The sequence below is a fragment of the Leptosomus discolor genome, chromosome 6 (assembly GCF_034619465.1).
Source record: "Leptosomus discolor isolate bLepDis1 chromosome 6, bLepDis1.hap2, whole genome shotgun sequence".
In the NCBI taxonomy this organism is placed as follows: Eukaryota; Metazoa; Chordata; class Aves; order Leptosomiformes; family Leptosomidae; genus Leptosomus; species Leptosomus discolor.
In genome coordinates, this window is record NC_141396.1 from 64701938 (window position 1) to 64725229 (window position 23292).

At 42.7% G+C, this 23292-nt stretch overlaps 1 protein-coding gene across 1 annotated transcript in view; it reads right to left on the reverse strand.

The window, feature by feature from the left end:
- The window catches only part of OBSCN (obscurin, cytoskeletal calmodulin and titin-interacting RhoGEF), a 179267-nt gene that overhangs the window by 43699 nt on the left and 112276 nt on the right, over positions 1-23292 (reverse strand). Inside the window, exons 65-89 of the mRNA XM_086467362.1 lie at positions 22799-22815; positions 21873-22254; positions 21405-21818; positions 20933-21359; positions 20045-20323; positions 19594-19672; positions 19112-19230; positions 18111-18308; positions 17650-17682; positions 17446-17544; positions 16768-16986; positions 15898-15964; positions 14286-14314; positions 13849-13977; positions 12593-12732; positions 11680-11880; positions 11260-11342; positions 10668-10841; positions 9058-9217; positions 7891-8007; positions 6543-6707; positions 5041-5199; positions 3600-3777; positions 1853-1966; positions 234-401 (exon numbers count right to left, since the gene is read on the reverse strand). Coding sequence (XP_086323488.1) covers positions 234-401; positions 1853-1966; positions 3600-3777; positions 5041-5199; positions 6543-6707; positions 7891-8007; positions 9058-9217; positions 10668-10841; positions 11260-11342; positions 11680-11880; positions 12593-12732; positions 13849-13977; positions 14286-14314; positions 15898-15964; positions 16768-16986; positions 17446-17544; positions 17650-17682; positions 18111-18308; positions 19112-19230; positions 19594-19672; positions 20045-20323; positions 20933-21359; positions 21405-21818; positions 21873-22254; positions 22799-22815 — 4150 coding nt within the window. The remainder of the gene's footprint in view (positions 1-233; positions 402-1852; positions 1967-3599; positions 3778-5040; positions 5200-6542; positions 6708-7890; positions 8008-9057; positions 9218-10667; positions 10842-11259; positions 11343-11679; positions 11881-12592; positions 12733-13848; positions 13978-14285; positions 14315-15897; positions 15965-16767; positions 16987-17445; positions 17545-17649; positions 17683-18110; positions 18309-19111; positions 19231-19593; positions 19673-20044; positions 20324-20932; positions 21360-21404; positions 21819-21872; positions 22255-22798; positions 22816-23292) is intronic.

Sequence of the window (23292 nt, forward strand, 5' to 3'; positions counted from 1 at the left end):
TATCAAGGATGTGTCCCTGACCAGATAATTCTCATAATGTCTGCACACAGAACAGTAAAGACCAAGTTTTTTGATGTAAGAACAATTGACTACACCTGCACAACAAATAGTTTTTTAAGTATTATCCAGTGTTATCCAGGTCTTATACAGAACTTATAGAATGTCTTAATATTCGTGTTTAAGGTATTATATAGGAGAACCCTTTAAAACAATGCATCTGTGCAGGACTTTACCTTGAACAAGGATCTTTCCTAAGGTACTGGCATTACCAGCAGGACTGGAAGCAAAGCACATGTACTGTCCTGAGTCAACACCTGTTAGGTTGTCCAAGATCAATGTGCAGGAACCATCAGGATCTTCTATTATAATGTGATGGGGATCCACCTCCACAGGCTTTCCATCTTAAAGACAAAGGGAAATAAATTCGTTTTTAAATAGCTTAGTATCAATTGCTTTTTCACCTTGAAAGTTTCATCCAGCTTTTCGGTTTGAGAGGAGTGAGATTTCCTTTACTGCAGCTGGTGTTGGTAGTTGAGGAATGAGCTCTTCCATCTTCATCCAGCTCTCTACAAAACATCCTCTGGGCAAAGCACTGTTGAGGGACCTCGTACATCATCAATCCTCATTTAAAAGTGAAATTCTCCCAGCGTACGTGCTGTGCAGTTATAGCTCTGATTTGCTAGCCAAAGGAATGCCTCCAAAGTGGCTGTAAACATGCTGAACAGATCTTTACAAGGAGTGAAGTTATAGCAGAGCTTTCCTCTGCGATACAGTAATGGTGGGGAAAAGAGTATGTCCACAGCTGCCAGTGCTATGACATGGAAACATCTGAGCTAGTTGAAACAAGTTGCTAATTTACTAGAAGTTGTCTTGTTGAAGATATCACCGGATTTAGGATTTTGGAATACTCCTTAGAAACCCCCTTACTTTTCCCATCTTGATTTAAATATCAAGAATTCTAATTAATGGATATTAGTAGGAGAGACTAATGATTATTTTTGGGAAGATAAGTCTCAAATGGAATAAAAGATCAAATATAAAATAAAATCCGTATTGCCAACGCTGCTAGCATACCCCTGTAAAGTCCCAGGCCTAAGGTATTCATTAACCAATGACCTGTTGGTGGTTAGAAACAAGGACAGTCTGTTGTAGTCCAAGATGTCTGCAAGGCAGGATTTATGATGGTACCCCTTGTGTATAACCTTTGAATCATGACCAAAGTAGGTACAAGCCAAGAGCCTACGAGCCAAGGACATGTTCCTTGACCAAACACAGTCAATTCAGGGAGTGGTCGAGACTTCTAACTCACGGACCACTTACCCAAATTATACCCCCTACTCAAAAGAGAACAACAGAAGACGACGACAGAGGCTGCGCACTCATTTGCATCAGAAGCGAGAAAAGAAGAACCAATCATCGAGAGGATGATAATGCATATGCATTGTATAGACTGAATCTGTATGAATTTAATATATAAATATCTGTTGACTGCAACGTGCAGGCGGACATCTTTGGGAAGGATCCCATGTCTCCCGGTGCGCATCGTTAACGAAGGACGTCTCTACTTGTCTGACTTTGCGTAGAGAAGTTTTTCTTACCCACCGCAGATTTGCAACAGCCTAACTGCCACAAGATGTCGCTTCATATGGGCTAATAGGCAAACCCGAGAAAGGAGGGTATATTAGCTCATAGGAAGATCTGTGTTACCTGGGTTGCTTCATGGCTAACTTTTAAGACCAGACTTGCGTTTCTCTAGCTGGTCAGCTTTTAGATTACCACTAACCAATTAGCGCAAAGCAATACAGCCAGAGAACAAATTTGGAGGATAAATTTCGTGACTTGCTGCTCATACCTTTGTACCAGCTGACAGATGGCTTGGGAGAGCCTGTAACTTTGCAAGCCAGCTTGACTGTCTCTCCCAGCTCAGCTGTACAGTCCGCCAGTTCTTCCTCGAAGTCTGGAGGTACTGAAATATCAGAATAAGCGTGTTAGTCCGGAGGAGGGGAGCTCTGTCCCTAGGATGGCTGCTGTAAAGTAAGATAAGAATAGGTATAATTTTTGCAAATCTGTGAGGTTCAGAATGGAAAGCTGAACAGGAAATTTTAGCAGCTAATCACTTTCCAGGTGACATGCTGTCCTTGCTTATCTAGACCAAACTCAGTCTGTCAAATGTCTGTTGTTGACTGCAGAGATGGGACATTAAAAAATGGGATTTGTTGCTGATTTGGAAGTATTTTAGGCCATGATTTTGATAAGCACATCCATTATTCAGGCACCACACAGCTGTCACAGTTAAGATAATTCCCCAATTAAAATGGACCCTTGATAGCCAAACTAGTGTTCTGTTGGTCTCCATACAATAAAATCTATGCTTTTTTAAGGGACTTTTATTTTAACTTATTATGACCATATGGAATTATGCAAAATTATTCTGATAGTCTTCCTCATTAGAACACCTCACTAAAAGCACAAAAATAAAATGCCCAGACTTGTTTTCAGTGTATATACACTAAAACCAACTCTGGTCTGGCACTTGAAGATGCCAAATTTCCTTACACTGTTTCTAGCTTACACCTGGGCGATAAAGATCCAATATTCCTGATGATAAATTTTGTGGATAGAAAATTGGTGGAATTTCAAACGATAGTGAGGATGAAGCAGCCTGAATGACAAGATAAAAATCCAAAGTAAACCCATGTGCCCAGATAAAGCAATGTGAGCCAAAAGTTGAGTGGAGGATTTGGTACCCAACAAAGTCATGGGGGGCTTTATACTGGTGTGAGCAGGACTCTGGGGCAGGTCCTGAGACTACTTTTCCCTACTGGAGTCTGATGCTCTTCATGTAGTGGGCTGGGACCTTTGTCACCAAATTTGGTGGTCATCTACCCTCCTGCAATCCCTGGCAGACCAAATGCATCTCTCGTGTAAACGCTGCAGTTTGTGTTTTAGAAGCTTCAATAATGTATTTGTCTTCTCCAGTGATGTGCATTTTCTGGGCTATTTTGCTGGGAAATTACATCCTCTGCTTATTGATAAGAACGTATGAAAATGAAGACAGAGAACTGAGCAACCACTTTGGTCTCTGACTCTGATCCTCCACCAAAGGCAACCCACATCACTTGACGTGGTCAGGGATAGCCAGCTCTTCTCAGCTCATCAGCCTGTGTTTTCCACACTTGGGTTATGGACGTTGAAGAGTAATTAGAAAGTTACTCATCTGCCCTGCTGTTGTCTGGAAACCTATACAGGTCCTCTGGGACCTCTGTCATGTAAACTTAATGACTTCAGGGATTTAGAGTCTTGGCTCCCATGATGGTAAATGGGTAGAGTCAACCTGCTAAAAGTGCCTTCCCCAGCTCAGATGGAGGACCCAACACTGCCATAACCATTCAGTTACAGCTTACTGCGTGCCGTCAAGTCACGTGAGTTGTTATTTACAGCAGTCTGTGATATGATTGAGGGAAAACCTCTAACCCTTGTTCAGTTGGTGGCAAATGACCCTGGATGGTTTCTCTCCATCTTTTGCTAATCTCTTTCCTGAATCAGGGAGACCACCCAACAAAACCTAGGAGGTTTGGGATATCTTGGGCCATACTCACTCCAGACAGGCTCGCTGATCCGCTGCTGTATGCCACAGATCTCCTTCACCCAGGAGTTCTTGATATTCACCGTACGTGCCTGAAGGAGGTACTTGCGGACCAAGTCTTCCCGTTCGTGCCAGATCTCAAACGCCCGGTCATCCCCTTCCACAAGGTCATTCACATCTATGTTGTTCAGCTGCGTGACAGCAGGACAAGAAAGTCAACATACAACCTGGGTTCTTAGGGCTGAATTTCAGCCAGAACCTTTCCCACAGCTGAAATCCTGGAGTTTAGGACAGTTCAGATCTGGACCTAGCCTTTCTGAACCAGAACCATCTTCAAGGTTTGAAATAGAAACAACTCTTAAACAATTAAAAGCAAGCCTCCTGCTACCAGTGTGTACACTCTTCAGTGGGCATGAGTTGTGCTGTTCCCATTAAAGCTATATTAGATGCTGCAACAGCAAAAAGGATAATTTACACCATTTTTAAAGATTTTTTGGGCTGCATGAGCAATGCAATATGCTTTTGGATGAATAGCAATTAGGGTCACTTTGCAATCCTTTCTGTGGTATATACCTGACTTTCTGGTTACCAGGCAGCATTTTCCTGGGAGTAATTATCACATTTCAGGAAAATAATGACCACCATTAAAGGGTATCCCAGGGTGGGACACACCAACCCTGCAGTACAGCACTGTTCGGCCCAGGAACAGCACATTAGGGACTAGAAAAGAAATTACAGAGCAGGCACTCTCCAGACAAAGCATCCTCTTTTTTTTTTTGCCTCTCAGAAAGTAAAATCTGCCTGTCAATGCCAACGAGGACAGAGATAAGGACTTTCAGAAGGCCCTGACTGGGCTCAAACACTCCATGGGGTTTTTGTTTGGTTTTTTTGTTTTTACTAGAGTTGAACATCTACTGCCTTGGAAAAATTTCTGCAATTTCTTGCCGTTTTAACCTAAGCTCTGAATGTCTGACGATGAGCTGGTCAGATCCTCTGCATTTTTCATTTCTAAACAGCAATTGATGCCAGGAAAGGACATAACCAGCAGAGATAACCACTGGGAATGTAGCATATGACTAAACCAGCATTTCCTGCAGGCTGCCAAAACCAAAGATCTACAAATGCTAGAAAATACTATAGACAGCAAAATACCATGTACTTATGCAGTTAACTCAGTGAGCTGACAGGGATGAATAAACACTTGTACATCTAATGTCATTGCTGCACCGTAAAAATCCACCCATGCTTCTAATGGTTTCTGGCATGTTTCTGACAGGTATAACAGAGAGGTTTTGGAATAGATAGATTCTACTTGTGCTTCAAAAACTTTCGGAAACAAAGGAATAGCTCAAAAGAATCAGTGAAATGTCTCATTTAGATGACCAGAAGCTGGGTATAAACATGCAGTTCTCAATGACAGAGAAAGGCTCTAGGTGAGCATACAGAGATCAGACCTTCATGATGTTCCTGAAGATGTAACTGTAAGTGTCTGTCTTTGTGTCTCGCTTTGGTTTGCAGATCACAATGTAATTTTTGAAGAGGAAGACATGTCTTTTGTGTCCTTTCCATGCCATTCTAGCTCCTGGAGCTCCTTCCCACACAATGAAGTGGCCCTGATAGGAAAGAAGGAGAAGCACATAGTGATAACTCTGGAATAATTACCATGATGACGTCTCACCATAATTTTTCAATGAACAAATAACAAATATTTACTGTTACATTGTCACTTTATGTGTCATTGTTTATTACAGCACAGCAGATGGTTTCTAATGCTAATGGCGATGCATCAGACTGACAGCGCCAACACGGGTGCACACAGTGTTTGTCATTACTTTGACCTTTAAATGGTATTCTTTGCTGCCAGAAAAATACAGAGCTTGTGTCAAGCAGGCATACACCACCAGTACTAATGATAATGGAAAACGTTATGTGTGTTACGTGGACACTTCACATGCTTACTTGGTCTCCTCACCAGAGCAGGACATTCATTTCACATACCTTCAGACATACATTGCTCACTTAGTGACACGGGTTCCCCCTGGCATCATCAGGGAGAAGTAAGAGCTCTTGGGGTGTGATTCACAGGGCTTTTTTTTTTTTTCAGATGTCTAAATGTGGATAGACACATCCCCACCAGATTGTCTCACTGTCATCACTGCCTTACAACTCCACTCAGCAATAGTACACTGTGATTCCCGTGGAAGACGTAGGGTACAAACAGGCAGAGTAAATGACTTTCCCAGCATGACACAGTAGGTCCACAAAGAAACAGGAATTGGAGTAAAAGCGTTGAAACTCCTAGACTAGTGTCCCAATAGCTGGGTCATCATTCCCCTGTGCTCCTAAAACACGTATCTGTTTCATGAAAGACACCTGAAGCAGCACATGGGCCTTTTGAAGAGATATGAATGGCTGTGGGAGAACATCCATAAATGGACCTAATGTTTTCCCATGGAGCATTTGTGATGTAAACTGTGCTACCTTGTACTGGCATCCCAGCAAACTAGGCTCTTTGAAAGAACTGTGTCAAATGAAAGCATGTAGATTGAAAAGGCCCAGTGGGCTTCTAACACTTGAGGAATCAAGAGGAAAACCCACTGATGCCAGTAATTTCAGGAGCTGGCCCATGTAGCTTGCCAATAATAAGAGAGGAGGAGGAAAAAATAAAATGCTTTAAAATCATGTGGGGTACCAGAACAAATCTGTTCCTCTTTGATGAGTGGGTTGCAAAGGCAAATAACTCCATTATGTGTGAATTGCTCCGTAAGTGTCTATGCTCTGGTGCTTCAAACCTTAATCAAGCCAAGAAACTGATCTCGCTGAACAGCAAGAAAGGTGATAAGCGAGTATTCTCTTTTAGATATGATTTCTGGAGGAGCTTCTTGTAGGACCTAAGGCTGCTCAGAAACTAGTGAAGACGTGCATAGCACTAACACTGATGAGAAATTCCAGTTACCTGTCGGATGGGTTCACCAAGGCTTTCCAAGGTCCCTGGGTAATTCTCAATGAGTGAGACATGGAGGTTGTTTTCTGCTCTTCGGGTGAGTGCAGACACAATGGCATAAGCCTGCTCCAACAAAGTGCAGTTTTGGCTATTCCTTGCTTTGTTTCGGATTAATTCCTGTAGATCAATGAAGAAGGTGTTACTGGGCAGTCAGGGGGAAAAAAAAAGTACATTTCCTTGTTCGCTGATGAGTTTCGCAGTATCTGTTCCAGCTCTTTCATCTGAGCAAATTTATCCCATTTTTTCACCATGTCCTGCTTAGCTGTTGAAGTCTCCTCTTTCCTACACATTCTGCACCCTCACTGACTAGCCAGCCTGGCTTTTCCTTACATCAATTGATATTAAACAAAGACAAAGTTGAAGCACATACCAGATAGGCCTCAGTGACTGAAAACCAAAAATCCCAAAGTAATCCTAAATTACATTTCTCTTGTGGTTACCCTGACGATACCATGAGGCAAGCAATTTGTGTGGCAGTGTTAAACTAAGGGTTGCTATTAGATTTAAAAAAAAAGAGAGGATGGGAAAATATGAAATGGCAGTTATCCTTTTCGTCTGCATAATGAAGGCACGCTCACTCTGTCTTCCAAGACACCATTTAAAATGTTGGTGTTTGTGTGGAGGCAGGGGGTCAAAATCAGAAACTTAATTTGAACCGTCTTCAAACTATTCAAACTGATCACTTCTGTAATGCCAGAATACGGAAATATTTCTGACTCTCCTAGTGCTATTTCCTGGGAAAAATACCATGAAAAAATGCTGCTTTGAAACTTTCATTTGTGGTCTGGGCTAGAATCTAGGGTAGTTGGACAGGTGAAAGCTTGAAAGATGGAACAATTTGGGATGGTAGAATGGGGCAAAGCTTTCAAGAAAACAAAAATTTCATCTTACTATAGTGTCAGTATAAAACACAAGGCAAGAAACTAGTAAGTTAGTATCTTGCATGTGTGAAGCAAATTCATTCTTGAATAGATACATATGTGTATTCGTATTTATATGCATATAAGCACATATTTTTTATATATGCATCCGCATATATTTAAAGATCATTCAGGTAAAGCTTGCTGAACTTCATGGGGTTAGAGATTGTGAACCTCTACCAGGATTTACATTTACAAAACTATTTAAAAAGCACCATCACTGGTGATGATTACTGCCTTTCTTACTTACTCAAGCAGCTTTCAATTGTAGTTGCATCAGAAAAAAGCCAAGAAATACGAAATGAAGTCTTTTTCTACACAAGATGCACAAAACAGAACATAAACCTATCAGATGTAAGTGTATAACAAAAGCTTTTCACCTTGATTATAGTCTGGTACTGCTGGATCCTGTTTATGGGTTTTTCCAGGTAGTGCTGCAGTGGTGGGATAAGTGGCTGTGAAGGATCTTCATTAATTAAAATTTCATCTGTGTACCTCTGCAAAAATACACAGAAGGATGCGGAACGGTATTATAAAGAATAACAGAAAAGATTACTCCGTGGAAAATGCTCATATGATGCTGGTTCATAGACTTAACTCAGCCAAAGTTGGATAGCGCTACCAGAACTTACGACCCCACGTTTTGGCCATCTGTAATCCTTCCCCATCCTTTACCAGCTAGTCAGCATTTTAGACTGCGAGATGCCCGAAATGCTGAATTTGGCTGCTTCTCCAGTGCAGGACTGACGCTGGGGAAACGTGATGCAAATCTTGCAGAACCAGATGGTGAGACAGGAAAGATCAGCTCTTTCGGTGGGGTGGGAGGGCAGGAGTGAGTGAACTCGGTGCCTGCAACTGGTGTCAGGCCTTGGTCGAGAGTGGTCTGTGTGTTTGCGGTGCCAGTGACCGGAGCGAGTGAGGGTCTCGGCACCTGGAGCGGGAAGCACAGCTCATGGGGCCCATGTGCTAGGACATCAGCCACCGAGCTGGATGCTTATCCTTCCCACTGTCCTGCTGCACGTGGGTGCAACTGTGTGCAGTTCACGAGCAAACTTCAAGCTGGACTAGCTGCGAGTAGGAGACCCAGGATCGAGGCAGGGACATTAGAGAGGCTGAGCGCTTTTGCTGATAATTTGAGGGATCTGTGACTGTGGGGTGAGTGTGAACACGTGCATTTGTTTTCTAGCGAGCACCAAGCTAGACTAGCTGGTGAGTAGGAGTAGGATTTTCCTATCTATACTAATATTTTATGTGAGTTCGCTTAGTCTTATAATGTAGTGGCCCTTAAAACATCCCTTAATTACAATTACATAATCACAGCCACGTTATCATCTGTATAATCTTTATAATATACATACATGCATAAGCATATGTGAATATGTTCGGTATTGATTGTATCAACCAGGAAGAACTAGACAGTGAATAAAAAATCATTATATTTAGCAATGATTTCCTTTTCAGGATCACATTCATGATTAATAACTACATTTCTTGATGCAGTGGGTTATAGGATGCATGTTCAGCAGGTACTTTGGCTACTGTTTTACCTTGTAGAAATCCTGGACAGCTTTGCTGACAACAATCGACTCAGCTTGTACCCGCCCCACCAGGTACTGGATGTACTTATTAAACTCTGCCTCGTGCTTGATAAAGCACATGGCCACGTCATCATCAGTGTCACTGTTCTGCAGGCCTCGGAGGAAGACACTGTGGAGACAAATGAAAAAGGACATCTGAGAAGAAGGTGAGGTAATGGGGCTAGAACACAGCCCCAGCAGCAAGACCTTTAAATCAGGCAATTTCAGGTTAGCACATACTAAAGGAAACGACTGGAGGAGATGAGGGACGTTGCCATGTTAGGATTAAAATTCTCAATGCCTTTCCATCTAGCATGATGCTGTCCCTCTTAGCTGGAATGTATGAAATGCCCTGCAAGGAAGGGAGGGATTATTTTCAAGGGCTTAGCTCAAGTTGGGAAGTCAACCTCTCTTCCCAGATCCTTATGCTTCAGCTAAAGGATCAATGAGCCACCCACATGAGTGAAGACAGAGATCCTCACTCTCTTTCACAAAGGATGTTTAGACAAGTTCACACAGGCAAAGACTTTCAGCAGTGTCAGTAGCTGATGATGCACATCAGCTCTAGTGCTTAAGTTACTTTTGGGGAAAAACAAATGGAGAGGGAGAAGAGAGAGAAGGAGGAAAGAGGAGGGCAATCTATTCTTGTGGCCCAGCCAGGAAAAGTGCCAGATGTCCCACATAAGAGCCCTCCCCATTGCAGCAGCGGTGCCCCCCGTAATGATTTCCCCAGAGTAGCTATATATTTTTCATTGCAACCTGCTCAGACTCCATATTGGTTGCTCCTGCTTACAATGCTGCTAGCACGTGTTGATCGGGGAAGATGCTGCACGCTCACTGGCTGTTGAGCTTTGTGCATGCATGTTATTGATGCCCCCCTAAGGTAAACCAAAAGTGAGGACCACAGGGTAGGAAAACAGGGAAGAAAGGGTGATTCTTAGGCTGTTGGCAGGGACTTCCCGTGAGAACAGCCACTTCTCGTGAGAGCAAGGGTGTCAAGGTGCAAAAGGAGGGTCCTTAGCAACGGAAAGCCTAAGGCACATAAGACATCGTACAACACCTCCTCTCCCTGGCAAACAAAAGTATTTCAGCCCGGACCTTGGGAAGTCACTTTGTGAACAGCAGATCTGCAGTAAATCCTTTCTTGGAGTAGGCAGAAGCATTGGGCCACGATGTCGTACCTGGGCAGCCTGCTACAGCCGGGTGTGTGTTGAATGCATGGATCCGACCATAGTTTTAGATGAATGGGTGTCTCTATGAAAATACCACTGAAGTGCCTGTAAGACCATGCTGCCTTTTTATAGTAATTCATTGTTTCTCAGTTAAATTTGCTTAAAAGGGTTATAAATAAGCTGGACATACAAAGCCTTGAAGCTCTGAAGGGTATTATGGGAGTCCCAGCTCTGTGCTCTGACTTAAGCTATGCCATCTTCTATCATCCAAAAAGGACCATCAGTTCCCTTGCAGCTCAACACTGCCAGTGCTCCACATCCTTCGCAGTGCTGATAGTTACTGTGGCTCTGGCACCAGCTATATGAGCCACTCTTTGGTCTCAAATGAAGGCACCTGGGAATGCCCACCTGGAATGGAAGCGAGCAATGTCATCAATATTCCTGAAGATGGTGGATTTCTGACTGGCAACAGCTCCCGGGACATTGGGACAGGTCTCAGTGAACTTAAGATGATGAGTCTGGAGGAACTGTAAATCCTGAATGTAATCCTCTTCTGAGATCAACAGCTCTTGAATAAGAACACTGAAGGGAAGACAAATAAGCAAAAAGAAAGCACAGAACATCACAATTATCCTTGACATGCTGGGGGACTTCCTCAGATACAGGGCACACCAAAGTACAGAGGTACTGAAGTTGAGGATTTTTGTGAAATTAGAGTTTCCAGGATTACATCATGTAAAACTCTTCTTGCAAGTTACCCAGTATGGTTTAGATAGCCTGGAATTTCCTAGGCTGACATCAATGGTAAAAATCAGCCAAAAATAAAAAATTACAAGTCTGAGAGAATCAAGGATTTGCTTGATTCTGGGAAAGGGGAGGTGACAGGGCTCAGCAGGACAAAAACAGTGGCTCTGACAGGAGGGGCATAGATGCCAACATTCATGTTAGTTCAAAAGGCAAGAAAACGGAAAGGTGCAAATACCAAATGTCACAAGCTCACCTTAGCTTCCTTTTATATTCATCTTCAGAAACAAACTCTCCAGGGAACTCAGGAGCTTCTGTTGTTCCCCACTCTGGTGACAACTGAAATACAAGAAAAAAGACAAATTATTCTTTGAAGTTAACAGTGCTTTTATCAATGCGCACTGAGGAATATCCCTCGTGTGTTCACAGTTCCCTTCGACAACTCCTAAACCTGTGTGAAATTTCTTTTTTTTTGCTAGAGGATGATTAGGTCTTTCAATCCCAGGCACCCCTGCACATCTACAGAAATGTCTAATCAGAACATGAAAAAGCCCAATCATGTTACAGACCCTTTCAACAACCATCTCATCCATCGCTCCTTGCAAAAGGGATAGCTCTAAACTGCGAGAGGAGCAAGCAATTTTGTATGAAAAACAAACACAGCATGAGCAGTCACCTTTAATTTCTTGTCCAGATAAGCTGGAGATACCCAACCCTGTCGAGAGGGGCTAGATTTTGTGGGTTTAGTCCTGACCAGCCATTTCAGAGGATGAGCTGAATCAAGGACTTCCACATATTGGCCTTCCTTCAAAGTGATGGTCTCCTTGTCAGGAGCAGCAGGCATGTAGTCAGCTGTGACCATGTAGACATCAAAGATCTGCAGGCATGAAATGACAGTTATTTTGTGATCTGAAAATAGAGTACAGTAACACCAGCAGCACATCAGTGCTTCTCTGTGTTTAATGCTTCATTCTCCAGCCCTTGTACAGCAAAGAGAATCACTGTTTGCTTTTTGCAAGTAGAAGACTAAGTCTCTAGGAGGGTCAGGCCATATTTTCAAGAATATTTGAGGTGTTTTCGATTTACACCATGAAACAGTGGATTTTTCTCCCAAGGCAAAACAAACAGTGGTTTGTTTTGAAAATGTCAAAATAGGTTAACATTTCCAAAGTTTAATTATTTTTTTTTTAGGAAGTGTTTGAATTGAACACCCAAAAAGGTTCTAATTTTCACAAAATTCTTATTTTTCTCATGAAGAACTTCATAACAAAATCCTTCTGACCAACTCTATCCAAGGCCACAGAAAACCAAGCTCTGACTTTCTGAAGCTCAGCCATGAAAGCAAAAGGTGCCAAATAATGGGTATGTTTTGACCATGTTGACTTGAACAACTTGTTCGAGATCACATGCTGAGCGTCAGAGCTTGATTCTCTGTGCTCTGTATCACAGACCCAATATTTAACTACTAAATATACCTACTAAAGCGAAGTACATCCTGAAAGGCGATGGAGATCCTTAAACCATAGCAGACTGGTCATTTTAAGTAAAGTTCTCTCCTTGTGCCAAACTTGTCCATAAAGATATCATACCTCTCCTCTGGAATCCCCATCTTCAGATTCAGAGGAGGACTCCTGAGCAATGGATGAAGGTCGGGATCGTCCATGGCGAGGAGATGCAGAGGGAGTTTTTGATTCATCGTCACTTTCTGCACCTGGCACTCGAAGAGTAGCTAAAAGGCAGAGCAACAGCAAAGTGAGAAATAAAGATCTCCTATTTGAACGTGAAGCAAATGTATCACAATTTTCAGTTTCATAAAACCAAATATTCCCTAGGAAGAGCATTTGTAGTACTTAGTGTGATTTGCTATTGATATCTAGGATTAAATAAGTATTTGGGACATCTTAATGCATGAGGATACATGACTACTGCATATATTGCCACTGCTCTGCAAGAATATTTGTAGGAGAGGTAATGCTTCAACTTTTCATAGAATCATAGAATGGGTTGGGTTGGAAGGGACCTTAAAGATCATCCTGTTGCAACCCCCCTGCCATGGGCAGGGACACCTTCCACGGGCAGGGACACCTCCCACCAGACCAGGTTGCTCCCAGCCCCATCCAACTTGGCCTTGAGCACTGCCAGGGAGGGGGCAGCCACAGCTTCTCCGGGCAACCTGTGCCAGTGTCTCACCGCCCTCACAGGGAAGAATTTCTTCCTAACATCTAATCTAAATCTACCCTCTTTCGGTTTAAAGCCATTTTTGCTTCAAGATAAAATTTTACTACAAGTTCATCAGTATGTGATTCACAAACCAGGATTTTTCATTTAATTCAACAAATCATTGGATTACTGCACAGCTGTGCACACAGTTTTCAGCTTCAACTTGATGTTAAATTCCCATCGTGAGCTAGAACTTGAAGATGTGGGAAGTCTTCAACACAGGATTTCTTTCAGACTCAGGAGTGATGAATATCTGAGGAACTTGACATACCTAAGATGTTCAAAATACGCTTTCATTTTTACAACTTGCCCTCCTCTCTCAACTTTACAGTTGCTCCTACTTATTTAAATAAACACTGTAAGCATAAAATGGACACTAGGCATCTCATTTTGCTGTAACAGCTTTTTTCCTAGTTTAAAATTGTAGACTAAGACACGCAGTTTGAATGGACTACCACTAAAAATTCTTAGTCCTAAACATTCACAAGTGTTCAGATGCTTATGTAGGATGACTGTCTCAAAACCTGCTTCATAAATCTCGCTGATATTTAAAGTCTGAATGTTACCTACAAAAAGATCGCATATTTTTCTACACCAATTAGATTGTGTTTGTTAGGTTCCTTACCCTGATTTATTTTTGCAGATACCATTTCTGAGATACGGGAGGTGAGTTTCTGGAAGAACTCTTCTGAGCCAACATCAGCTAATGAAATAGGGCTTTTAGGTACACCTTCTCTACCAGCTTCAAGGTCTCCTGGAAAAGATGGAATTTTCTATTAAGCAGGCAATGATGTCATTGGAAAGTCCTCTTTTTTTTGTGGAACAAAAGCTTCTGTAGAAGGAAAGTCTAATTTTTTTGATTCCCCTGCTTTTAAAACTGTGTTTGCTCACATGTCATTCAAATAATTCACCCTTGAACAGAGACCAGTCCTGAAAAGTTCCAACATTTCAGACAGTTTCAAGAAAACGGGACAAAAGTAGGTGGAAATAATGAAATACATAGACAAACTCAGGTATAGATTTGAAGGGCAGGAGTAGGAGGGAGAAAATAACTTCTCTTACCTTCTCTTGTTTCAGAGGGATGAATATCTCTGAAAAAGAAAGAGTAAAGCAGCGTTAAAAGTTAAAATAAAATGCGTAGTAAGGAGAGCTAAATGAGAAACACCACCTCCTTCTCACACCTTATACATGAAGGCTGGGAATATCTAGATTGGGATTGTGGTTTGGACTACAGATGCTGGTAGCTGATACTCACCAGGGCCAACATGAGAAACGAGAATTGGGGCACCTGGCTTATATGGGCACAGAAACACTTGGGTGTCTTAATCTTTGAGTCAAATCCTATCTGAGAATTCTCCTTGTTCCTGACTTTTATTTAGCTGGAGAAGACCTAGCTGCTCGGGGAGTGGGTTGCAGAACAGAGTAGCCTCCATCTCTCAGGTGCTACTTTATTCTCAGCTGATGCCGAAATGAAACTATTACAGTTGGAGACATTATGTCACGTGGGAATCTGTAGCCTCAGTCAGTTTTCAGTGAGCTACTGCTCAACAATTTCCAGTGGTTTCATCAGGAAAATGAGGACTGGAGAACACGCAGATGCTGTGGTCCTGCCAAGAGATCTGCTCCCGTCACGTCAGGATGTCCGTGTGTCAGGGGAGCAAGCTGACTACTGGTTCTGCAGTGAGTCTGAGCTCCAAAGAGAACTTGCTACACTGACAGCTTTCACTAGCACCAAATTTATTCATGCCAGCAGCTAAGGGCAGAAGAACATATTGCCATCACTAAGTGAAAAGGGCTTCATGGATGTGAAGAACTACCAGCGTTTGCTTGCATTTCATGGAGAGCATTTGTGGTGGTTCCCAAGGGTACAGTTCTGTCAAGACACCAATATCCTGAAGTCAACATCTCTGCTATTCCTGTGCTTTCTGGAGACAGGATATAAATTTTCATTGCACAGGCTGATCTGCCCTAATTCTCTGTTAGTACATGTGAGGTAGGAGGAAGCTCACTCCACTTGATCCATGATAAACCATATCTCATTAAGTATGCCTAGCAGAGCCTGGGCACGTCTTTGGGAGAAGCTGCAGTGGAATACCTGAATTCGCCCTGCAGCTTTCTTCACACTTCAGAGGAAGGCTGGTCAAGACTTTTAGGCTGGACATACTCTAGAAGATAATGTGTGTTCATGTGGATACTGCTTTTCTGACTGTATCTGCCTAGTATCCAAGCCAAGAATGGCGAATTAAGGAAGTTATTCTTCAGGTGTACTTGTAAACAAGAAATTTGTGAGCAGACCCTTTTAATCTACTTCCTTTTCTGTGAAGCATCAATGTGTTTAATTGTTGGCAAGTAACAGTTAGACCTTGACTTTGTGAATTATTTTGGCATTCTGCTTAGAAGTAGCAAGAGTTTTGTATGACATACCCAATTTTTTTTTTTTTAAATTATTTTGTCCTTGTTCCTATCCTCCCTGATAACCAAGCATAAATGGCTGACATTGATTCTACAGTATTTCTAGCACTTTCTATCCTAGGTCTTCAAACTATTCTAACTCTGGTGCTGAGACACGAATAGAAGATGTCCAAAGTGAGCACTGCCTAGAAGTGACTCATGGCAACTTCTGCAGGGTGGTACCTGCATCGGTCTACTTCAGCGTGGGTGGCCAACCACTTACCCCAGTGTGGTCATGATGGCTTCTGACACCATCACGCGCTCCTGGGTCAGAACTTCAGCCTCTTTCACTGCAAGATTAGGGTTTATCGTTAGAGGACAGAAGGAAGAGAATGTTTTTTTTTTTAATGTATTTAATGTAGGTGCATTTTCTAGACATGGATTACTGGGAACACCGGAATACTGAATCTGCCTTGTTTGCAGCTCCTGACCTGGGGGTACATACTCCCACTATACGATGTAAATAGTTTATTCCTCTCCCTGTTCACGTAGATGTACGATTGCCCCATTTCTCTACACTGCTCAAGCTATGCTCCCGTAGCTCTTGGTACTGTAAAAATGTGGGGTGTAAGGAAGGATGACAGAAAAATGCAGTCCTTCAGAGCACTGCCCCTGTCCCCAGCCTTTATTTGCTTGTCCCCTGTCTTACTGAAGGAAGTGTGCCAGGAGAAATCCTGGAAAGCTCTGTAAAAGGGGAATCAAACAACTCTAGCTGCCTGAAGGCAATCCTACAATGAGAAATACCTTAGCAGAGCGAGGTACTCAAAATAATTTTTCAAGTGGTGATTTTTCTAGTTACTTTACATTGCCTTTCTTCCCTTCTTTTTCCTTGATTTGTTTCTTAGACCTGTCTTCTGTTTATACAGAAAAGATGCTGCTGTTAATCCAAGATAGGCTCAGAAATCTAAAACATTATCGAAGTAAAGAGTGTAATTACTTGCAAGGCAAGCAAAGTCATGGCTGATCGTGGGAAAATGAGGGTTTTTTCAGTTGTGATTTGATTGATTTCCTTATCAGTTACACTTGTTTTTCCTCTTAGGCTCTGTATAAAAGGTAACATAGAGAATGTGTTTGCATTGTAACAAAGATTTACCATCTGCAACTTCCAGGGTGGCGGTGCAGAGGGACTGGCCAGCCTTGTTGGTAGCAATGCATGTATAAGCTCCACTGTACTTCTTTTTAACGTCCAACAGGATTAGACTGTGATGCATATTTGAACTGGCAAGTTTGTACCCAGGAGTGTCTGGTTTGATCCACAGGATGTCTTCCCGAGATTCTTCTTTCAGCCAAGTAATAGTTGGTGGTGGATGTCCTAAAGAAAAACCAACGCAATGAGCTTTCATTTTCCTAATGAGTGTTCCTTCCTCACAATTATGAGCCGTGTTTTGAATAAATGGTATTTTGAGCCATTTCCTGATACTTTTCTAACAATAAGAGGCATAATAAAAAACAAAGAAATGTAAACCTTTCTACAGCACACTCCTAAGGACATGAAACCTTTTTGTAAAACCAAAACTGTTTGTCAACACATCTTCATAAGACTAATAAAGGTTATTGTCCCTGTTTTTACATACAGGAAAATGGAGGTAAAGCTGAGTAAGATGCCTTTTCTGTAAAGCACATAGAATCTCTTATGAACTTGGGAGCAGAGTCCCAGACTTCAGATACAGGAGGTGGGATTAAAATGACTTGGCCAGAAAGAGTCTAGAACGTGTCATGAAGAGATGCAATTTAAATATTATGCAGAGAGGCAAGGTATCTATCCACTTACCTTCAACTTTTACAGATAATGTGATGCTTGCACCTTTTTTCACCTTTTTATTAGTAAATCTTTCTAGGAATCTTGGTGGTATCAGCTGCTCATAGGAATCTGAAAATGACATTATTGATGAAACATGGTATCACCTTCTGTGTGAGTTTAGACTACTGAAAAATTCCAAGGGGTTCTGTTACTACCTGCTATGGCTTTTCTCACCTGTTTCTGATGGCTCTTCTTTCTCATTAGGATCTGTAAGACAAGGAGAAAAAACAAAATGATGAATACAAATTCCTTTCTGTCCATGAGTTGAAAAAAAAAAAAAAAAGTGACTCTAGGGTATTATTCCTTGCAGAAGGTATTACACAGAAATGTTAGTATGATTCATAAGGGGCCCTCAGTTTTATTAAAACGAACCATTAAAGTTAATGAGGTTGGGCAGGAATAAAATACATGTTTATGAGACAACAGTCAGACTGTAGAGAAGTGACATGTCCCATCTTCGGGGGCCACAGTAAATTTATAGGTGACCCAAGATTAAAGCCTGTCATCTTTTATCTACAGACTTCCCCATCTCACTGACTTACCTTGGTAGGCTTTCTCAAGAAAAATAACTACATAAAATTGAAAGAGCCACTAGAATAGAGAAAAGGAGGTGCCAAAAATAGTCCAATACCTACCTTTGACTACCAGCCTGGCTGATGAATATGCAGAACCACCAGAGTTGATGACGAATATTGAGTACTGGCCAGCATCTGCCTTAGTGACGTCACGAATTTCCAGCGAGTGGAATTCCTGCTTATGGGTCTTCAGGATGCGATCCGAGGCCTTTAATGGCTGTCCATTCTTGAACCAATAGAGACGAGGCTGCGGGTACCCTGCGAGGAGCAGTGACAGACACAGAGAAGAGAATGTGTTGGCAGCATCAGTTTGGGGGCACCTCCAAACAAGCAGATCCTTCTGAGCAGGCGCCAAGGAATCCTCAGCTCTGGCCAAGGCTACTATTTCAAGGATTTACTCAATTACGAATGGCTGCAAATTCATTAAATTCTATGTATTTGTTAAAGTTCCTTCCTGTCTCTTCAGTTTCTGGCACTCCCCATATTGGCTGCATGTGCAAATGCCTTCCAGGTTGGAAAGGTAACGCTTAGGTCTGAATTGCAGACACAAACAGTACACAAAGAGAAGAGTTGAAGCCAAAACAGTTCATCATTTTTATAGGCAGCAATTCCAGCCACTCCCTACCACAGACAATCACCACCAGGAGGATGTTTTTGCAGTTTTTAGGTTGCAGCAGCAACCCTTTCATAGAGTAAGGGAAGTCCAGGGCTGTTTCATTTATTAAAGGGAATAAAGGACACCCTCACTATCTTTTTATATTCCTTATTGCTCCTCCCTAACTAATGTGATCAGAGAACTACAGGACTCAGTTTTCAGAAGCTTATGCCTGTAATTATGCCTGGAGACATGGACATAGAATGAGACAATCTGCCCGAGTCTGCTGCAGAAATCAACGTTCCTCAGCACGAACACGTTCTTCTAGCTGTTTTCTTCGAATGTGTTGTTGCAAGGTGCACGGACTGGGGTCACAGCTGCAGAAGAGCCCGTTGGAAAACCTTGTCCAGCCCTCCAACCTGACAGCAAACCTGGAACCACCGACAGTGCTGTGGGCTCCCCATACCTTTCACCTTCAGGTGAAATTTAGCCAGCGATGCTCCAGGTGCCACATGGATGTCATGAAGCTCATCGAAGATCTGGGGCAATTGCTCCTCCTCAGTGGTAGATTCCTCCTGTTCTCGGCTAAGAAGCAATTAGAATTAGAAAGAAGAAAGTCAGTAAGCCAGAAAAGAGTTAGGGAGCAGAATCATCTACTCTAGGTTAATTCAGGCTGTGGGTTTTGTCATCATGACAACAGATTCAGTATCATATGACATTAAAAGTGATGGAGTGATACAGTGAAGAAATATCCAGGCTAGCCTGAAGGCAGCCAGAGCAAGTTTTCACATGATAAATGTCCAGCTATTGCAGTTATTGCTTCTCAGCTGGTCTGGCTGTTCCTTTTTGACATTAAACTGGCCCTGCTAGATACAGCAAAAACAGGTTTGACATCAATATACATACTGATCTTACCAAGTCAGAAAGAGCTAGGGTTTGATATGTTACCTTGAAATATACTCTTTGGCACTGTAGTAAGAAGATGTCTCTGTTGCATCTGCTGCTGTCTCATAGTCGGTGCTGGTCACTGTTAAATGGAAAAGGAAGTGTTTTCTGTAATCTGAGCTTTGAAACTGTTTTTCTTGCTATAATTATAGTTTCCCTACTAATTTGAGTGACTGGCAGGTCGATTTCACACCCCTACTGCAGCAGGATCCCACGTGCCACTGAATCATGGAAAACACTTCTGTTGAGCTGAAAAGCTTTGCTCTGAGCCTTGCCTTGGAATTGGCAAAACCCAACCGAACCCGAGAGGTTTGCAAGTGAAACATTTTGTGAGCAATGCATATCCTTTTTTAACATAAATGGTGTTTTTCTTGAAAAAAAAAAAAAAAAAAAAAAATCCACCTCAGCAGGACCCCTTCCCTTGTTTTTTTTCTACAGCGATTTTGAGACTTACAGTCCACTCGAAGCTCAGCCTTGGTTGAAGCAACTCCCATGTTGTTTTCAGCTAGGCAACGGTAAACACCCATGTCAGTGGGGACCACAGCTGTGATGATCAGCTGATGGCACCCTTCCTGGTCCTCATTGATCATGTAATGATCGTTTTCTTCGATAGCTTTCCCATCCTTAAACCAGCGAACAGTGGGGAGCGGTTTGCCAACGACAATGCAGTCAAAGCTGACTGGATATCCATCTTGTACCTCTTGGTTTTGGAGTTCAGTGATGAACATGGGAGCTAAAGTCAGGGTAGTTAGGAGAGAAGAAAGGAAAAACTTGGTTGTGTTAAAAGATGTATTTTAAGAGCACTGCTGCCCAGCCCTGAGGAATTCTGGTTTCTAAGTTGTCTCACTGCAGAGTGGTATCTTTTCTCTATGAAAACAGTCAAGTAGAAACTCCCTGACAAACACCACGAAGATATTCCGTAACACCATTAGCATTGCAATACCACAGCTGCAAACTATACATTACCTGTTCCTCTCTTTGCTGACATGTCTTGTTTCCCTCAGGACTGTTCTGAAAACTGTTTAATTATTTTAAGTATAATAATCATAGCTTTTATGGCCATGTGATTGTAGTAGGGGTCATTTCTATTGTGAAAAGCAGCTTTGTATATCAGTCAATACTTTGCAACCCCCTCCTTCATCACTAACCTCCCTCCTCTCCCTCAAAATGAAAAAGAATAAAAAATTCCTCCATTTCTTTCCAAAATTACAAAGTTTCTAGAAAAATATCTGCACCAAATGAAAAATAAACGCTTTTTGAAAGTTATTTATGAGTGAAAAGATAACATTGTGACCTGCTCCGGCTGTCTTTTCCAAATAATAAACAGGTTTGCTTCACCTACCTGTATCAGAAGTCAGCAAAGGTGGTGGAGGTCTCACTACTGGTGGTGCAAACTTCCCATGGGTGACTGGTGTTGCTTTCCCAATACGCAATTCAATTTTTTTAGGGCCCTGTTCCAAAATGTCAATCTCCACGGGAATTCCGAGAGCACCAAACATCTCCCTGAATCGAGTGGCGGCACTTTTTGCCTCAGACAAGATTTCAAACTTGATGTAGATGTACTGCTCATCCTCACGGTATGTCTGATGGTCAACCACCTCTATGTCCCCTTCATCTGCACTGACAAAGAGCTCTTCCTCCACATCAGATATCTCTGTTGAGATCTTGGCCTTGAAGAGTCTATGAAGTCGTCTTCCTGCTTTACGGAAAGCATCATCCAGCTCACTGCCAGATGAGCTCTCTGTCTCACTGTCAGTGCTTTGTTTAACCTGCTTCTCCTTACGAAGAACTTGAGGTTCTGGAGTGCCAATAACCACCTTAGCACTGTGTGAAACCTTGCCAAATTTGTTGGATGCCTCACAGGTGTATTTACCCGCATCTTTCCTGTCCAGGCCAGTGATAATCAAAGAGCAGGTCCCATCACTGTAGTTGTCTATGTGATAGTAGCGACCGTCTGAAAGCTCTTCCCCGTCTTTCAGCCAACGGACTTTCATGTCAGTTTTGCTGTGGGCCACACACTCAAGGTGGAGAGTGCTTCCAGGCTCACCAGAGAAATCTTTGAAGGTCTCAGTAAACACTGGGCACTCTTGTTGCTTGATCTCTTTCCTGACTTTGTAGCCTTTGAAAGCAGCTTGGATCTTCACAGCAGCCTTGTTCATGGAAGGATCATCTAAATCCGGCATTTCTGGTTCAGTTGGCTTAGCAGCTGGGGCAGCTGCCACAGTCTCCTCACTGGATTTCTCCCACTGTTTCCATAACTTGTCTGTGGAAATGGATTGAACCTTGCTAGTAACACTGACACTTTTCTTCTCAGCTTTCTTGAGGTAGTTCACCAGTGAAGGAGTCCCAGCTCTAGACTCATCATCTGAGCTTGTGAAAGAGAAATCTGCTTCTCCTGTCCTAGCCAGCTCATCACACGTGGAGTACTCCTCTGAGTAATAGTGAGACATCTCCGCTTCCTCCTTCCTCAACTTCTGAAGCTTCTCGTCCTCTTCAGGCACCTCACTGATGGAATCCAAGGTGGGCTCCCGGCTCATCCGGCGTTTCTTGGCCAGAGCTTCCCACAGGAGGTGAAGATCTCCCTCCTGAGCAGCCTCAGGGGGCAAGCTGGGCTGGACATGGCCATCCACCACCTCTTCTGCTTGGCTTGCAGGGGGTGTTTCCCTGGCAATATCTTTTAGCATTGCCACTGTGGGAACTGAGGAGAATTAAATTGATAAGATGTTAAAAGACAAAGTCTGTGAGTAAGCTTTGAGAAAGCACATGGAAATGTTATTCTAGAGCCTGGGCAGAAGAGTATCAGTGGCATTTAACTAAGCAGTCTGTTGAGAACAAAATGTGAATTTAATATAAAAAACATGGTCCTGGGAAACTTGTTCTAGGTGACCCTGCTTTATATCTTCAGAAGCCCTTTCCAATCTCAACTATCCTGTGATTCTGTGCATACATGTAAAACATGGCCAAAAAACTTTTTCCTCACACATTTGAACCCAATAAATAAATTTCTGCCCTTTTTAAATGTTGCAGCTGATGAATGTTCAGTTAAGACTGAGCCTGGAAAGCTGTTTTGCTCGTGCTATCTTACAGCTAGGCAGGGCTTGACAGTCTTGAATAGATTTCCACTGGCTACAATGGGAGCTGAGACGCTCACCTCACACGAAGACCCCTGCCTGTTCAGATGTGTCTAAGTCTGAAAGTTGTGAGGAACCCCCTGGGACACATTGACTTGCCTCTGCACAGTGCCTATTGCCTTTGAGATGCTGTAGGCTGTCAGGGACATCCATATGTGGGTCTCAGACACAACACAGGACCTATGAGTATTCTGGGTCCCTCTGGAGAAAGAAATGGAGGCCAGGGGTGATATCCTGAAGTGCCTCAATGGCACAGCTTGCCTGTGTGGGGGGCACTGAATCCCACCTATAGGGCACAATTTGGCTTCCTAAACACAATAATCCAAAGCCATTTGGGATGTCTAGGACAGGGGCTGGCAGATACCGTGCAGAACATGTGAAAATAGCCCTCACTTTCTGAAGTGGTAGCTGAAGGCCAGGGAGGATACCCTAAGACATCTCAAAAGGCACCAGAAACCCATGTAGAGGCAACTGTATCCCACCTTAAATATCAGACTCAGGAAAATCTTATCTGAGCAGCTCAAAGCTGTTACAGATTCAGAAACATACTGGGCAATACAGAACAGGGAGA